Source organism: Stenella coeruleoalba, assembly GCF_951394435.1.
Source record: "Stenella coeruleoalba genome assembly, chromosome: 15".
Taxonomy (NCBI): domain Eukaryota; kingdom Metazoa; phylum Chordata; class Mammalia; order Artiodactyla; family Delphinidae; genus Stenella; species Stenella coeruleoalba.
In genome coordinates, this window is record NC_137161.1 from 16,506,622 (window position 1) to 16,521,310 (window position 14,689).

The 14,689-nt window shown below is 53.3% G+C and overlaps 1 protein-coding gene across 2 annotated transcripts in view; it reads right to left on the bottom strand.

Annotated features, from left to right (window-relative positions):
• Nucleotides 1–2,691: 2,691 nt before the first annotated feature.
• L3MBTL1 (L3MBTL histone methyl-lysine binding protein 1) overlaps nucleotides 2,692–14,689 on the bottom strand; it is a gene marked incomplete at its 3' end in the record, with an annotated part of 29,400 nt that continues 17,402 nt past the window's right edge. For both annotated transcript variants that reach the window (XM_079946308.1, XM_079946309.1), the window contains 7 exons: nucleotides 14,350–14,464; nucleotides 13,452–13,551; nucleotides 13,073–13,270; nucleotides 12,933–12,982; nucleotides 8,268–8,425; nucleotides 7,774–7,836; nucleotides 2,692–2,826 (listed from right to left, as the gene is read on the bottom strand). In XM_079946308.1, the coding sequence (XP_079802434.1) occupies nucleotides 2,692–2,826; nucleotides 7,774–7,836; nucleotides 8,268–8,425; nucleotides 12,933–12,982; nucleotides 13,073–13,270; nucleotides 13,452–13,551; nucleotides 14,350–14,464 (819 nt within the window). The remainder of the gene's footprint in view (nucleotides 2,827–7,773; nucleotides 7,837–8,267; nucleotides 8,426–12,932; nucleotides 12,983–13,072; nucleotides 13,271–13,451; nucleotides 13,552–14,349; nucleotides 14,465–14,689) is intronic.

A 14,689-nucleotide genomic window follows, 5' to 3' on the forward strand; every position in this document is an offset into this window, starting at 1 on the left:
GAGAAACAGACTCAGAGCAAATCATCCCGTTCTTCAGGTTTATTTATGTTGCTTCAATACACTGACAAAATACACCACATTTTGTTTGTCACTTTTTCTCTCTCAAGAGTCAAGAGTGACTTTATCTTTAACCAGAGGATTCTCTTAAAGAACACGCACATGTGCGTGCACACACGAACACACACGCACACACACACACTCTCTCTCTCTCACGAGGCAAGTACAAAAACATTAACTCCACCAAAGTGCATGTGAATGAAAGTGCAAACAGGCTTCATTTTTGAACTCTGCGATCATTCTCTCTGCTTCATAAATTAAACAGAAGGCGTCTCACTGCCCTAGGCCGGGGCTGGGCAAGGGCTGGGAGAGGCTGCCGGGGCCAAAGGGTATGTGGTTCCTGCCGCTGGAGAGCAGGGCGGAGGGCACAGGGCAGCGGTGCCAACTCCCTCCCCTCACCCCTCACCGCACGCGCCCAGGTCAAGGTGCAATGATCTCATTGGGGAAGGGATGGGGCGAAGCGGCAGCGGGGTCGACAGAAGGCAGATTTCTTTCCCCCTTTTTTATGATTTGGTTTCTTTCCAGAGTTTGATGTTGGCGCAGACAGTGCTGAGGCCTCCAAGTTCGGAGGCCTGGGGGCCCTTTTCTCCAAGGCCCTTGGTCCCTCCTGTCTCTCCTGTAGACAAGCATTAGGATGGTGGTGGACAGACCCACGTGGCACAGCCGTCCCAGCTGCACTCCTTAGACGCGGAGAGGCCCCACAGCACAGCTGTGTGTACTTGCTGTCTTCTCCTCACACCAGAGTCAACGAGCATCTCTCCCCAGTTTCACAAGGAGCAGACGAGGCCACGGAGCTGGTGGGTTTTACTGCCACCCAAGCAACCAAGAGAGAGAGGCTCAGCTCGCTCCACCTTACTCCTGGCCAAGGGGGCCCCAAGCCTCGTAAACCCAGCCCCCAGCCCGAGGCAGGGCCTGGCCGAGCCCTCCCAGGAAGGCAGAGCCTCTGAGGACCATCTGCGGCCCTGCGGCAGCTCAGCTGGGGGAGCTGAATGGCTGCCCTGGCCAAGCTGCCTCTGTGAGAGAAGGTTCCCTCCTGGACTGGGGCAGGGACTCAACAGAGCTTTGGGTTTCCCAAAGATAAAGCTTCATATTTTAACAATAATAGCCCTTGACATTTTCCCAGCACCGAGGCTCACGCCTGCACCCTGTCAAACACTTCCAAGACTGCCCTACACGCACCCGCACGTACACATCACATGATGGACGGGAGGGGTCTGGGGAAGGCCCCTGGCTCCACAGGAGCTTGGCGGCGGCTCCGCACCTCCATGTGTGGGGCTGGCTCTTGCCGTGGCCTCTGCCCCCGCCCCTGCAGGCTGGGAGGCGGGTTTGGCAGTGGCTCAGTGGAGGCTAGGCCCCCTCCTGGACAGAAAGGTCAAAGTCCCAGAGCCCTGGCAGGCACCTGGCTGGCAGTGCAAGACAGATGGAGAGTGGTAAGAGAGGCTTAAGGGACGTGGAGACATCAAAGATAGAATTCACCTTCTTCCCAACTCCCAACTTCAAGGGGTGTTTGTAAGACTCCCCAGGAGCAAGACATTTAAGGGACAGGTTGAAGGTGATGCCATGGGGTGTATGTGCCAGGTAGCGTGCTACATCCCCAAGGCAGGAGGCCTGGCAGGTACAGGGCCCTCACCCCCCGGGCAACACGTTGGCTGAGACCCACGGCTGCAGAGAAGGATGCTATACCCAGCTTTGAAAGCCACCATGCGTGCTGGACTGCCCTGCTCGCCCAAGGCCCGAGGCTATATGATGTACCCTGGGGCTCGCCTCAGCCACCTAGCCAGCCAGGGTGCCTCTTCTCCACACTTGACACAGAAAGGGGGTAAGGGGGACATCGTGGACCCTTAGCCTCTGCTACAGAAGTTAAACAGGTTCTAACCACCCGCTCTATGGAAACAGGACAGGGCATGGGACACTAAAATACCATGTGGTCCAGAACTGGGCGTGTTGAAGAAGGCATCCTGGCTCAGAATCCCCCACTTCCAGGCAAAAAAGAAAGGCAGCCAAAGCCTCCCAATGGATCCTATGAAGACATACCTCTGGGGCTCACCCGTCTAAGGGGGAAGAGCCAGCGGGGTCTGGCTGGGCCGTGCCCAGGAAACCAGGCAGCAGAATGTGGGCAGCAAAACCAGCAGACAGAAAGAGGGGAGGTGTCTTTTGGAATAAATACATTTTCGGCAGGGTCGCTTCCTGATAGGAGGAAAGGGAACAAGGAAGCAAGAGCACAGAGAGATGCCAAAGAGAAAAGGGCCTCAGATTGGAGGACTCCTGTTCTACCAGACTGTTCTTAACGGCTGAGAGAAAGACCCTTTGGTGATGAAACAAGTCGCTGGAGATGCGGGGCCGCCATGGGTGGGGCACCTTCAAACTTCTCCATCAGTGGCGCTCCCCCCGCCCAGTCTCACCCTCACCGGTGTGCCCGGTGGCAGATGAGCTCTAGGACTCGGGGGCTAGGACTCCATCCTCCTCAGGGCTCCTCTGCTTCCCTGGACCTTGTACAAGGCAGCCCCGGAGAGAAGGACCACCCCTGATAAGGGACAGAGGATGGCAGGGGCACGGATGGGATGTGAGGAACTCAAGCCGGGAAGGAAGCAGCAGCTGCAGAGGGAGATATTTAAGAGACCAGCCCTGAGCCGGTCACTTTAAGGTGTCGTCGGCGTTTTTGAACATGAGAATGGCGTTATAGATCTTCAAGGCTGGGCCCAGCTTGACACTCATGATCTTCACAATGTCCGCCTGTGTCAGCAAAAGGAAGGCCTCGCCGTCAATCATCTGAGGAGTTGCAGGAGGGAGGTGGAAAGCGGAGAAGGTGGAGAGGGTCACGGGGAAGGAGGGGGTGTGTGTGGGGAGTGGAGAGGGAGAAAGAAAATAGGAGTAAAGGACAGATGGGGGGAAGGGAAACAGGAGGGAGGGGGAGAGGGAGGAGAAAGGACAAGGGAGGGAGGAAGGAAAAAAGGAAGACAGCAATGGGGAGAGAGAAGGAAAGAAAGATATCCACTGGTTTCCCCACGTCCACACACACACACACACACACACATGCACGCACACGTGCTCTAGCTCTGTCTCTTTCTGCTGGCTGGTCTGGATTTCAGTATGTGTTTACATAATGTCCTCTGAGTCCTCACTGACAGCGGCTTCAAAATACCTGCTGTTGCTGTGCCCACATAAGGGTCAATCTTGGCACTGCGAATAGTAAATAAGCAGACACCGAGGGCATTCCCACGTGCTGCAGGCTGAGCGCTACCATGTTACCTATGAGCTATTCCTGAGAAGCAAGGGGCAGCGGGGAAGGAAGAGAGGAAGAGAGAAAAAGAGAGATGAAATCTGAATCTAACCAACCTCTGCACCTGACGTCCAGTTTATAAGAAACACAGGGGAGAGTGGACCTAGTTAAACGACACCACGAGGAAGCAGTGAGACAGATCTAGAAGTTCACATTCACCAAGACTGTTTCCAATGTCACACACAAAAAAAAAAATTAAAAAAAAAAAAAAAGGAGAGGAAACTATTCTAGAATAGAAGATATTTAAGAGACATAACAACCCAAACCAACTGTGTGGACCTTGCTTGGGTCCTGGCTCAAAAACACCAACTGCAAAAGATACTCTGGGCACGAGCAGAGAAATTTGAATACAGGCTGGATATTAGGTGATATAAAGGAGCTACTGTCCACTTGTTCAGTGGGATAACAAGGTTGTGGTTATGTGGAGAAAGACTTTAGTTTTTAGAGATGCGTGCTGAAGTACTCAGGGGTGAAATGTCATGATGGCCATTATCTACTTAAAACTACTTCATCTGGGACCTCCCTGGTGGCGCAGTGGTTAAGAATCCGCCTGCCAATGCAGGGGACACGGGTTCGAGCCCTGGTCCGGGAGGATCCCACGTGCCACGGAGCAACTAAGCCCATGAGCCACAACTACTGAAGCCCATGAGCCTGGAGCCCGTGCTCCACAACAAGAGAAGCCACCGCAATGAGAAGCCCATGCACCGCAACGAAGAGCAGCCCCTGCTCGCCGCAACTAGAGAAAGCCCACGTGCAGCACCAAAGACCCAATGCAGCCCTAAATAAATAAATAAAATAACCTTTCTTAAAAAAAAAACAAAAAAAAGTTGCTTCATCTAAAAATAGGTGAAGCAGGGCTTCCCTGGTGGCGCAGTGGTTGAGAGTCCGCCTGCCGATGCAGGGGACACGGGTTCATGCCTCGGTCCGGGAAGATCCCACATGCCGCGGAGCGGCTGGGCCCGTGAGCCATGGCCGCTGAGCCTGCGTGTCCGGAGCCTGTGCTCCGCAACGGGAGAGGCCATAACAGTGAGAGGCCCGCGTACCGCAAAAAAAAAAAAAAAAAAGGTGAAGCAAATAATTGTTAATTCTCCGGGATAGGGAGATGGGTAGGGAAAGGGAGGGGAGAAGCCCATTGTGGAGGAGGGAAAGAGATGCAGACAGCCAGGGCGGGAGATGGGGCTAGGGGTGGGGTATGGTGAGCACAAGGGCCTTTTCTCTCAGCGGGTGGGCCTGGCTGGGCTGTGGAGCCTCCGGGCAGGAGCGCAATGTGGCTCCTGGTCCCACCATTTGGCCTGAAGAATCCCCTCCTCTGGGTACTGGGACCCCTTTTTTGAAAAGGTATCATCCCTCCTATGCTCCCTCCTTAAGAATCATGGCAAACAAAACACTTCTATGGTGTTTCTTATATGGCCAACACTGTTCTTAAACACCTTTCGTATATTAACTGATTTAATAATTCTCACAACACCCCTCTGAAGCAGCACCAGTATTAATTACCCCCATTTTACAGGTGAGGAAACTGAGGCAGAAAGACTAAGGAATTTGCCCTCATCACATGATGCTGGGCCAGGCACACAGCAGACTTCAATAATTATTTGCCAAGTAAATTAAACAAATACATGAGAGCTACAATAAAGGTGACAAAGGGAGGACTGGGCAGACTTTTCTTAGGCCCATCAGTGCCAACCACCAGACTGAACAGACAACCCCTAAGACCATCTATCCGATATGCTCTAATTTCTCACTCATGAAGCATCCCTCTAATGAACGGTCTGCGTCCTGGCTGGGAAGAATCCTGACTCAAGTCCCTGAAAGCATCAGTTCAGCCAGAGAAAGCCCATTCCTTGGAGCACGGTCCTCCCTGGGGAAATGGATGACATGGACCAGATCCCGGAGAAGGTAATCCTCAGACCCTGCAAAGGTCCTCCTCCACCCTGAGACTCTATTTGATGCCCGTGGGCCACCAGCACACCTTCCCCGCTTTTGCCATTGCTTTTTTTGTTTCACAGATCATGCTGAACTGAGATACACAGTAGATGTTCCTGGGAGAGATAGACCTTTTCCTAAAAAGGGGAGGATGCCCAAGGATCAAACTCTGGGGTGATTCCACAGCTGGCTAAACCACTGCACTCAAAGAGCGCTGATTTGTGACCTGCTGTCACCTACAGGAAGATCTCTAATGGGTGTCACGTGCTTCTGCTCTGTCTCATTAAACACATGCGGTGAAGACTTGGTGGAAGACACAGAAAGCTTAGTTTTCAAATGTACAAGTTGTGTGAGGCTGGAAAGCCCTATGAATATCAAAGATGACAGAATCAAGATTTAAAACAATGAGACTATGAAACCAATGAGACAACATTTAATAGGGATAAATGTAAAGTTTTACATTAGGCTAAAAAAAAAAAAAACAAACAAAAAAACCCCCAGTGGTACAAGGAACACACTGGAAAATTTGGTTAGACTATAATAGATAATTGACAGAAAAGGCACTTGGGGGACTTTGATGAACTCCAAACTGGTGTGACGTGGCTGTAATAAAGCTAGTGCAAACTTAAGTTTTGCCAACAAAAACATAGGGTTCAAATATGGAGAAGGAGAAAACAATGCAAATGCCCACTAACAGAACTGTGGGATTTTCATAAAACAGAGCACTGCTCAGAAATAAAAAGGAGCTAATTGCTGGTGTACACTATAACATGCACGAACCTGCAAAACGTTACACTGAAGAGAGACAAACGCAAAAGAGTACGTGCTGTATGATTCCACTTATGTGAAGTTCAAGAACAGGTAAAACCAATTTATGGTGCTAGAAATGAGGACAGTGGTTGCCTATGAGAGCTGACGAAAGGGGCCAGGAAAGAACTTTCTGGTCCGATGGGAATGTTTTATATCTTGATTGACATGTTGGGTTCAGGGTGTATACAGTCCAGAACTGTGCTTTTAAGATGTGTGCATTTCACTCCATGCATATTTTACCTCCATTAAGAAAACAAAACATCTAGGTGTCAGTTCATAGGTTGTAACAAACGTCCCACTCTGGTGGGGATGCTGATAATGGGGGAGGTTGTGCATGTGTAGGGGGCAGGGGGTACGTGGGAACTCTCTGTACCTTCCTCTCAATTTTCCTTGAACCTAAAACTGCTCTAAAAAAAAATAAAGTCTTTTTAAAAACAAAAGCATCAGACATACAGGGGAGCAGCAGCCCAGTGTGTTCTGTGTTGGTCAGATGGCATCTGAAACTTGGGGCATAGACACATTCTGATAAGATCATCAACCAGAAGGCAAGCACCCAGAGTGGGGAGGAGTTTGGGAGCGCCACCACCCAAGGGTCAATGAAGAAACTGGCTGTGTTGGGCCCGGATAAAGAGATTCTTCCAGGGAAAGAGGAATATACTTCTTTCTCCTGGGCACCTGACTTGGAGGTGGCATCTATGGGGAGCTGAAACCACGCTCTCTTGGGTTAAGGGGGGTATGTGTATTCTTTGGAAGGAAGACCTAAACGAACTGAAAGGTCCCTTCCAATTTCAAACTCTATGAATTAGGCGAGTCACGATAAAGCTCTTTATTTGAGGACAACTACACAATGAAAGCCAGAAACACCATGGATTGAGCTCTCCCTGTATCAGGCATGTGGCTATAGTGATGTGATCTGTATATTACTCTACAGCATTGGTGGATAATAATATAGATGCTGATGATATAGTCACACTAGACATTCTGGTATAGTGATCCACTCATCATTTCCAGTGCTCACATGGCCCTGCGAGGCAGTCATCATTATACCCATTTTATCTCTATTTTTTTGGCCATGCTGCATGGCGTATGGGATCTCAGTTCTCCAATCAGGGATTGATCCTGGGCCATGACAGTGCAAGCACCAAATCCTAACCACTAGACCACCAGGGAGCTCCCCACCTCTACCTCACGAATGAGAAGATGCAGACTCAAAAGAGCTCCAACCAGCAGAACTAGGATTCAAATCCACCTGTCCACAAAACTAGTGGTCTTTCACCTACAGTTCACTGCTTCTCAACTTTGGTAAGCTTTTGGGTCTTAATTAAGTGTGTGTTAGGATCCTTGCAGTAAATGGCAATAGCTGTGCCAGTCAAAATACACTTTAATTGACTGCCATTGAGGAAGCTAAGTTTGGAAAACAAAAGTTCGAGCAGAGAGCACAATTTCTGTTGTGAATGGAATCCTGTTTCCAGGATGGTTTCCCTTCCTGAGGACGGTCTGAACAGAGGGTTTGGTTCCCAAGCTGGGCCATGGTGTGTACCAGATTTTTCCCAGAGACGTGGGTCACTATGACTGGTCCCCCTAGGTGGGACGACAGAGGGCCCTCTCTAGCTGGGGGCAGTGCTGGGGAGGGCTCCTGCATCCTGCTATCTCAACGATGGTGACCCTCCTCTGTCCCCACCCTGCGCTTTGCACCTTACCTCATCTTTGAAGAGCCGTGCTTGGTCCTCACAACCTGTCAGGGTCTGAACAAAGCCGAAGACCTTGGAAACCAAAGAAGACGTGTTGCCAAGGCGACGGGGCTTGGGAGAGGAGGGAGGAGGCCGGCCTACCCGGCCTTGGTTCCTCCTGGGCTACGGCAGTGTTGCTTTTTCTTATCAGCCTAAGAGGATCTTGCATCTCTGTGCTGCTGAGTGAGCGAGGTGGGGCCCCTTGCTCCCGAGGCCCAGGCCTGAGCCTGTCTCTCCTGCTAGACTAGCAGCACGCCCTCCTCCCCGTGCACTAGGATGGGCCTATCAGACAGTCCCTCAGTCCCCCCCAAGGCCCCCACTGAGCAGCTGGGAGGGATTGTGGACCGCAGGAGGTTGAGTCAGGAGCAGTGTGGGCCTCTGCCCGACAGGGGCCTTTCCTGAGCCCTCCTGCCAGGGTGCGGTGAGGGCAAAGCAGAGGAGGAGGAAGAGGGAGGGGTCCTCACCTCATTGATGGTCCACTTGGCGACTGTCGAGGCCGAGATGCCCGCCACTCCTGGTAGGAGCTTGCGGTGCTGCTCCCAGCACGCTGACAGTGACCGGTCGGGGTGGGCCGACAGGGCCGACATGAAGAGGGACTGGTGCATGACATCAGTGGTCAGTGCTGGAAGGCAGAGGCAGAAGCAGAGGCTGGCGGCCAAGGCCGAAGGCTAACCTGGTCTCTGAAGCCCGCTCATCCCCAAGCCACCTGAGAGACTGGCTGGCAGAGTGGGCAGGACCATGGCCCCTTTCAGATAGCCCTGCAGAGCCAAGAGGGTGATCCAGATCTCCTGACTCCTCATCCAGGGCTCGCCCCTTGGGGTAAAGTGGGTTCCTCGCGTTACAGACTGTGTAGGATGACCCCACCCCCATCCTTCTGAGGCTGCATCACCCTGGGCCCTTCGAGGATGCTCTTCTCTCCTGGATCTGCTGCAGCATCCCAGAAACACCACTAGATACCTTGCATCAAAACGGCCCCCAACATCCAAGCAACCTCAGCCCGGACATCAAAAGTCCATTCTGGGGCTTCCCTGGTGGCGCAGTGGTTGAAAGTCCGCCTGCCGATGCAGGGGACACGGGTTCATGCCCCGGTCCGGGAAGATCCCACATGCCGCGGAGTGGCTGGGCCCGTGAGCCATGGCTGCTGAGCCTGCGCATCCGGAGCCTGTGCTCCGCAACGGGAGAGGCCGCAACAGTGAGAGGCCCGCGTACCGCAAAAAAAAAAAAAAAAAAAAGTCCATTCTGCTTGTCCTCCTTTTCCTAAGTCCTTTTGGGCCCCATTCTTGCAGCCTCAGGGGGATCCTGTTTGAGAGTCAGGATCAGCCTGCCCAGCCTGACACGCACCTGCTACCTGCTGCCTCTGTCTCAAGCTCCACTCCTCCCCACTACGTCCCCAGCCGGGTCTAGTTTATTCTCTGCGCACCAGACCCCGGTCTACTCAGGCACATCTGGGGTGACCCCTGACCCACTCGGCATGTTGCCTGTCCCTCTGCTTCCTGATCTGTTCCTGGAACCCCTGGCTCCCGACTCCAGCCTCCAAGCGGCTCTTCGATTTGGTGAGTGACCCTGTTCTACCTGGCTTCCTCTTTGGCCAGGCTTGGTGGCTGTCTGCTTGAACGTCATCTACTTCTGGCCACTCTGGCAAACCTGGTCCCTACCCACCTTACCTGCCTTGGATGGGCCACATGGCCACTGTCCCATGGGGCTTGCCCTGCCTCTGCCCAGAATCCAAGACAGCTGGCTCCATCCTGTTCAGGTGGTAACTCTAGACTCTCGTGAACGCGGCCCCCCACTGCCCTCCTCTTGCAGGCCCACCCTGCTCATCACATTGTCCTTGCATCCCTCCTCTCCGCGTCAGCCTTTCACCCTGACTCCTTGCACCTCACGATCATCCTCAGAGTCCCTGGGATCCCGTTTCCAGCCCCACTGACTGTTCTTCTGTAACTCAGCCTGCCTGCGGCCTCTCTGCTCATCAGCCCAAACCCATCTGGGGTGCACCCCGGATCTCCTGTGACAGCCACTGCCACCAGCGCTTCATTTACCTGCCCTCAGGTCTGGCCTCCTGTCCACCAGGTGCCCCTCTCTGAAGCCCTGTGTCTGGTGCTCCGTGTACGCTGGCGAGGAATCTGGGAGCTGTGCTGCTCCGTATCTTTCTTCCCCAGAGCACAGGACAGGAGCTTTTGCAGACACCCGTGATATCTCATCTAACTGCAAAACATCTAGCTGCAGGTCAGAAACAGCTCCTCTTGTTCTTTTTTTTTTTTTGGCTTAAAAGCAACAGAAATGTATTCCTTACAGTACTACAGGCTGGAAGTCCCAGATCAAGGCACCAACAGATTCGATATCTGGTGAAGGTCTGCTTCCTGACCCACAGGCTGCCATCTTCTCACTGTGTCTTCACATGGCAGAAGGGGCAAGGGGTCTCTTATAAGGGCACTAATCCCATTCTCAAGGGCTCCATCCTCATGACCTAATCACCTCCCAAAGGCTCCACCCCAAATACCGTGACACTGGGGATTAGGTTTCAACATATGAATTTGGGGGGGGGATACAAACGTTCAGTCTATAGCACTATTATTATTGGAGGTTAATAACGGTGTGCTGAATAGGCACTGCGGAAAGGCAGGGGAACCACGGTGCGGGGGGCAGTGGGGTTAATGCAGTATAATAGAAAACACAAACTGGACTCAGAATCAGGAAATGGGGTTAGTTCCTTACTAACTTGCTCTTTAGTCCTGGGCAGGTCATTTAACATGGGCCTCAGTTTCTCCATCTGTAAATAAACTGGTTGGGTAAGGAAATCACTGCTGTTTCCTCATTCCTTCCAACAGCTGACATTCATGGGGCGTGAATGGCCCTGCGAACAGAGTGAGCAAAGCTGAGGCCTGTCCTCTCCAGGCGGTCTACCCCAGGGAGCTGTTTCCCAGCAAACCCACAGGGAGGAGGTCTACCCACGGATGCGTGAGAAGACTCCTCCGGAACGAAATCCAGAGTGACAAGTGTGCCCTCTGGGAGAGCCAGCTGGTGGAATGGGGAGCTCTGCCCAGAGGTCAGAGGCCTGGGCTCTGTCCCCCACCCTGTCCCTGAAGTGCTTCAGGCCTTGGGTGAGTCCTTCCCGGTCCAATCTGGGCCACAGCCTCAGTCTGTGGGAAGAGTTCTCAGGATAATTCTGAAATGAACACAGTAGGCAAGAGCCCTCTGGCAGTCAGAACATGGAAGCCAACAAGGTGTACCAGGATGGGATAGGAGAGGTGCCCACGGCAGTCCCATCTCTGAAAGTCCCCACTCTGAGGGCCGGGAGGCAGGCCAAGACCCGCCTCACTCAGGCCTGAGGCTGCGGGAATTGCCTTCTGTTTCTACCAAGAGGAAACAGTATGGAACAGCAGCAAGAGGGAGTCAGGCAAGACATCAGGACTAATGATTCCCGCAGGTTATCGAGCACTTCACATGGACCACCTCATTTAAGCCTCTCACCACCTTTTAAGATTGGCACTATTATTATTAGCATTTTACAGATGAGGAAGCTGAGGCATGTAAAAGGCATGTAAAAGGCAGTCTGCCTTGAGGCTGTGCTTTAAATCTCTGTGCTAATACGGCCCGGGTTACAGAGCCTGTTCCTGAAGAACTGGAATAGCCTGGGTCCTGCCCAGAAACTGCATTGATCCAGGTGATTTCTCAAGGTCTCTTCTTGCCTTAAAGTGATGTGCATTCAGGGAATTCCCTGGCGGTCCAGTGGTTAGGACTCTGTGCTTCCACTGCAAGGGGCCCAGGTTCGATCCCTCGTCGTCGGGGAACTAAGATCCCGTGTGCCCCCAGGCGTGGCCAAAAAAATTATCTATCTAACAAAAAAAATGATGCGCATTCAACTCAACTGAAACAAGGTTCCCAGCATCCCTGCTGTGTATCAGGACCTATGCCGGTGGCTGAAGATACAGATGAAGTCATCACGCAGTGGAGGGCTCGGTCACCTTGTCCCTCCCCTTGGAGCCATGGGCTTGAGCTGTGTCCCATGCCCCTTCAAATTGATATGTGAAAGCTCTAATCTCCAGTACCTCAGAATGCGACTGTATTTGGAGAAAGGGCCTTTAAAGAGGTGATTAAGTTAAAATGAGGCTGATAAGGTGGACCCTAATCCAATCTGTCTGGTATCCTTATAAGAAAAGGAATTTTGGAGACATGGAGAGACCCTGGGGGCACACAGGCATAGAGCGAAGACCATGTGGGACACAAGCAGGAAGGTGGCTGTCTGTATGCCAAGGAGAGAGGCCTCAGAAGAAACCAAACCTGTTGATCCTTTGCGCTTGGGCCTCCAGCCTCCAGAAGTGTGAGAAAGTACACTTCTGTTGAAGCCACCCAGTCTGTGGTACTTGGCTGTTGCTGCCAAGTTAAGACAAAGGAGGTGGAAAAGTGAACTGACGTGTGGGTCAGATAATTTACGTCTGTTGTACCAGCAGCGATAGCAGGAGAAGTCAGACCTGAGTTTGAAGCCCAGCTCAGCCCCTTATGAGGCGAATGACCTTGGGCAAATGACCTCACTCTACCAACCTCTCACTCCTCTTCTCTCAGGAGAGAATGACATCTGTGTTACAGACCACTTGTGAGAGTCAGCAACGGTATAGGAAAAGCATCTGAAATGGTGCTGGGCCCATAGTAGGTGCTCAATAAACAGCAAAGTAGCCACTATTATTTCAGGTAATTGACACCGGAAAGGCAGATATTATTTATGTTTTCAAATGAGGAAACTGAAGCTCAGAGATGTTAACTAAGTTGCTCAAGGCCACACAGCTAGAAAGCGACAGCCATGGCCTCCCTCCCTGGAAGCCTAGATTGAGAAAAGCAGAGCTGGAGGCATCATCCCACCTTACAGTGAACCAGAAGTACAGAGAGGCTCTGCGCCTTTCCTGGAAAATCACAGCAAAACCAGGGATGAAAAGGGGCTGGAATCCGAGGTCGCTCAAGGCCCTACCCAGTGGTCTTGCCACTGCTCTGTATCCCCAAGTATCTCGAATGCAGACGTGGCCTGCCTGCCAGCTTCTCCGGCTCTGGGCACCCCTGGTGACTCCTCCCACCAATTACTAAGCACTCATTGTGAACGCGGTGGAGGACACAGGAATAAATGGCCCAGGACTCACTCGGGAAATCTTCCTGTGGGATCTTCTGATACTTTGGAGGGCGTCCGATCCTGGAGAGAGAGGGACCAGGTCCATGGCAGGGAATCAGGGCCTGGGCTGGCCCAGGAGGACTCGAGGCCCTGCACCCTTGCCCTCCGCACCGGCTGTGATGGCGAGGCTTCTTCCTTAGGGAGAAGCCCGAGAAGTTCCTCTTACGGGCCAAGGCCTCCGTGTCGGACAGCTCTGCCTTCAGCCGGCTCTGGTTCCTCTCGGCCAGCGGGCAGCCCGAGAGGCAGTGGTGGGCTGTGAACTTGCCTGTGACGTGGCCAGAGCCATCACAACCAGGAGTGGGGCACTTTCTGGAGAAGAAGAAGGCTTAAGATGGGCTCAATCTGATAGTTCCCACTTAGCTCTTCCCAACCCTGGCCCCATTAGGAGAGCGGCTGGGTGGGCCCTGGTCGGCCACCCACAGTGGGTATAAAACAGACCCTCTCTGAGCAACAATGCCCGAGGGTCTCTTAGCAGGAGCCCTTCACTCACCGGTGGTGAAAGCTGTACTTGGAGGTCCTGGTCTGTGGCAGGCTTCGACAGCTGAGAGGGGGACAGCCCCCAGGGGAGGCAGAGCTGGGCTCTCTGGGTCCTGGAGGGGCAGGAAGGAAAGGGTCAGCACAGGGCCCTGGCGGTGGGGGCGGGGCTGGGAGAGGAGTCATGCAGGGCAGGGAAGGTCAGCTCCCTGACTAGGAACCAGTTCCCTGGGTGCAGGGGGCCCTGAACCAGGCTGGGACACCACTTCCTGGGTGGATATGGATGTCAGCCCCTCTTGGGGGAATGAGGGCTTGGCTCTCATATTCTCTGTGGAAACCTGCAGGCCATACTCTCTGAAAGGAGGAGAACCCTTGGGGAGAGCACCTCAGGGCCGCTGTGGGCACAGCTGCCCCGGAAAGCCACATCAGGCAGATTTGCATGTTATTCTTGTTTCTCAGTTTTACCCCCAAGACTTCGGTGACCTTTGTTAGGCTCTGCCCATGTGCAGAGAACAATCAAGAAGAATCAACACCACATTGAAACAGATGTGGGTGACCTCTAACCCCTGCCTGCTGAGGGGACCAGGATCTGATTGAGGGAGCCACACTGCCTTAGCAAACACAGCGCATGCTCGGCGTGGCTCTGCTACTCGCTGAGAGAACTCCCCAGGGGTACAACTACCTCCTAAGCATATGCTCCCAAGTGAGCTTGGCCCTTCACACCTCCAGGCTCCACACCCAGCAAACTGGGGAGGCCACAGGCACTGCTATGTGTAGCAAAGACCCCTGAGGTGGGGAGGATGAGGGGCCCCAGAGCTCACTGTGGGCATGCTATAGAAGGGGGAGGGGTGCCAGAGCTCGGGGCAGGGCCGGGCATCAGGAGGAGAGGGTCAGAGGGCCCCAGGGGTACACACGGAGAGGAGGCTGCAGGGGGTGCCCCGTCTTGGAGCACCAGCCCGCGGGGTGGATGTCAGGGTGGTCGGCATCGATCCAGAAGTCATAGGCGTGACTCCAGCCATCAAAGTGGAGCTGGGGAGGAAAGACCCTTGGAGGTCAGGTGCTCCTCGTGGAGCCCAGCTCAGCCGGGAGGTCCTCCAGGCTCCAGGAGGCTCTCCCCATCCCTGGGGCCCGTCAGAAGCAAGATCCTGGATTGGAAGAACCAAGGGGCCCACCCCACAGTAGTCTGTCTTGGCCACCACACTCCCCAAGGGTTTCACCCTTTAAGTTAGTGGCATCTCCCATCAATCCTTGGAT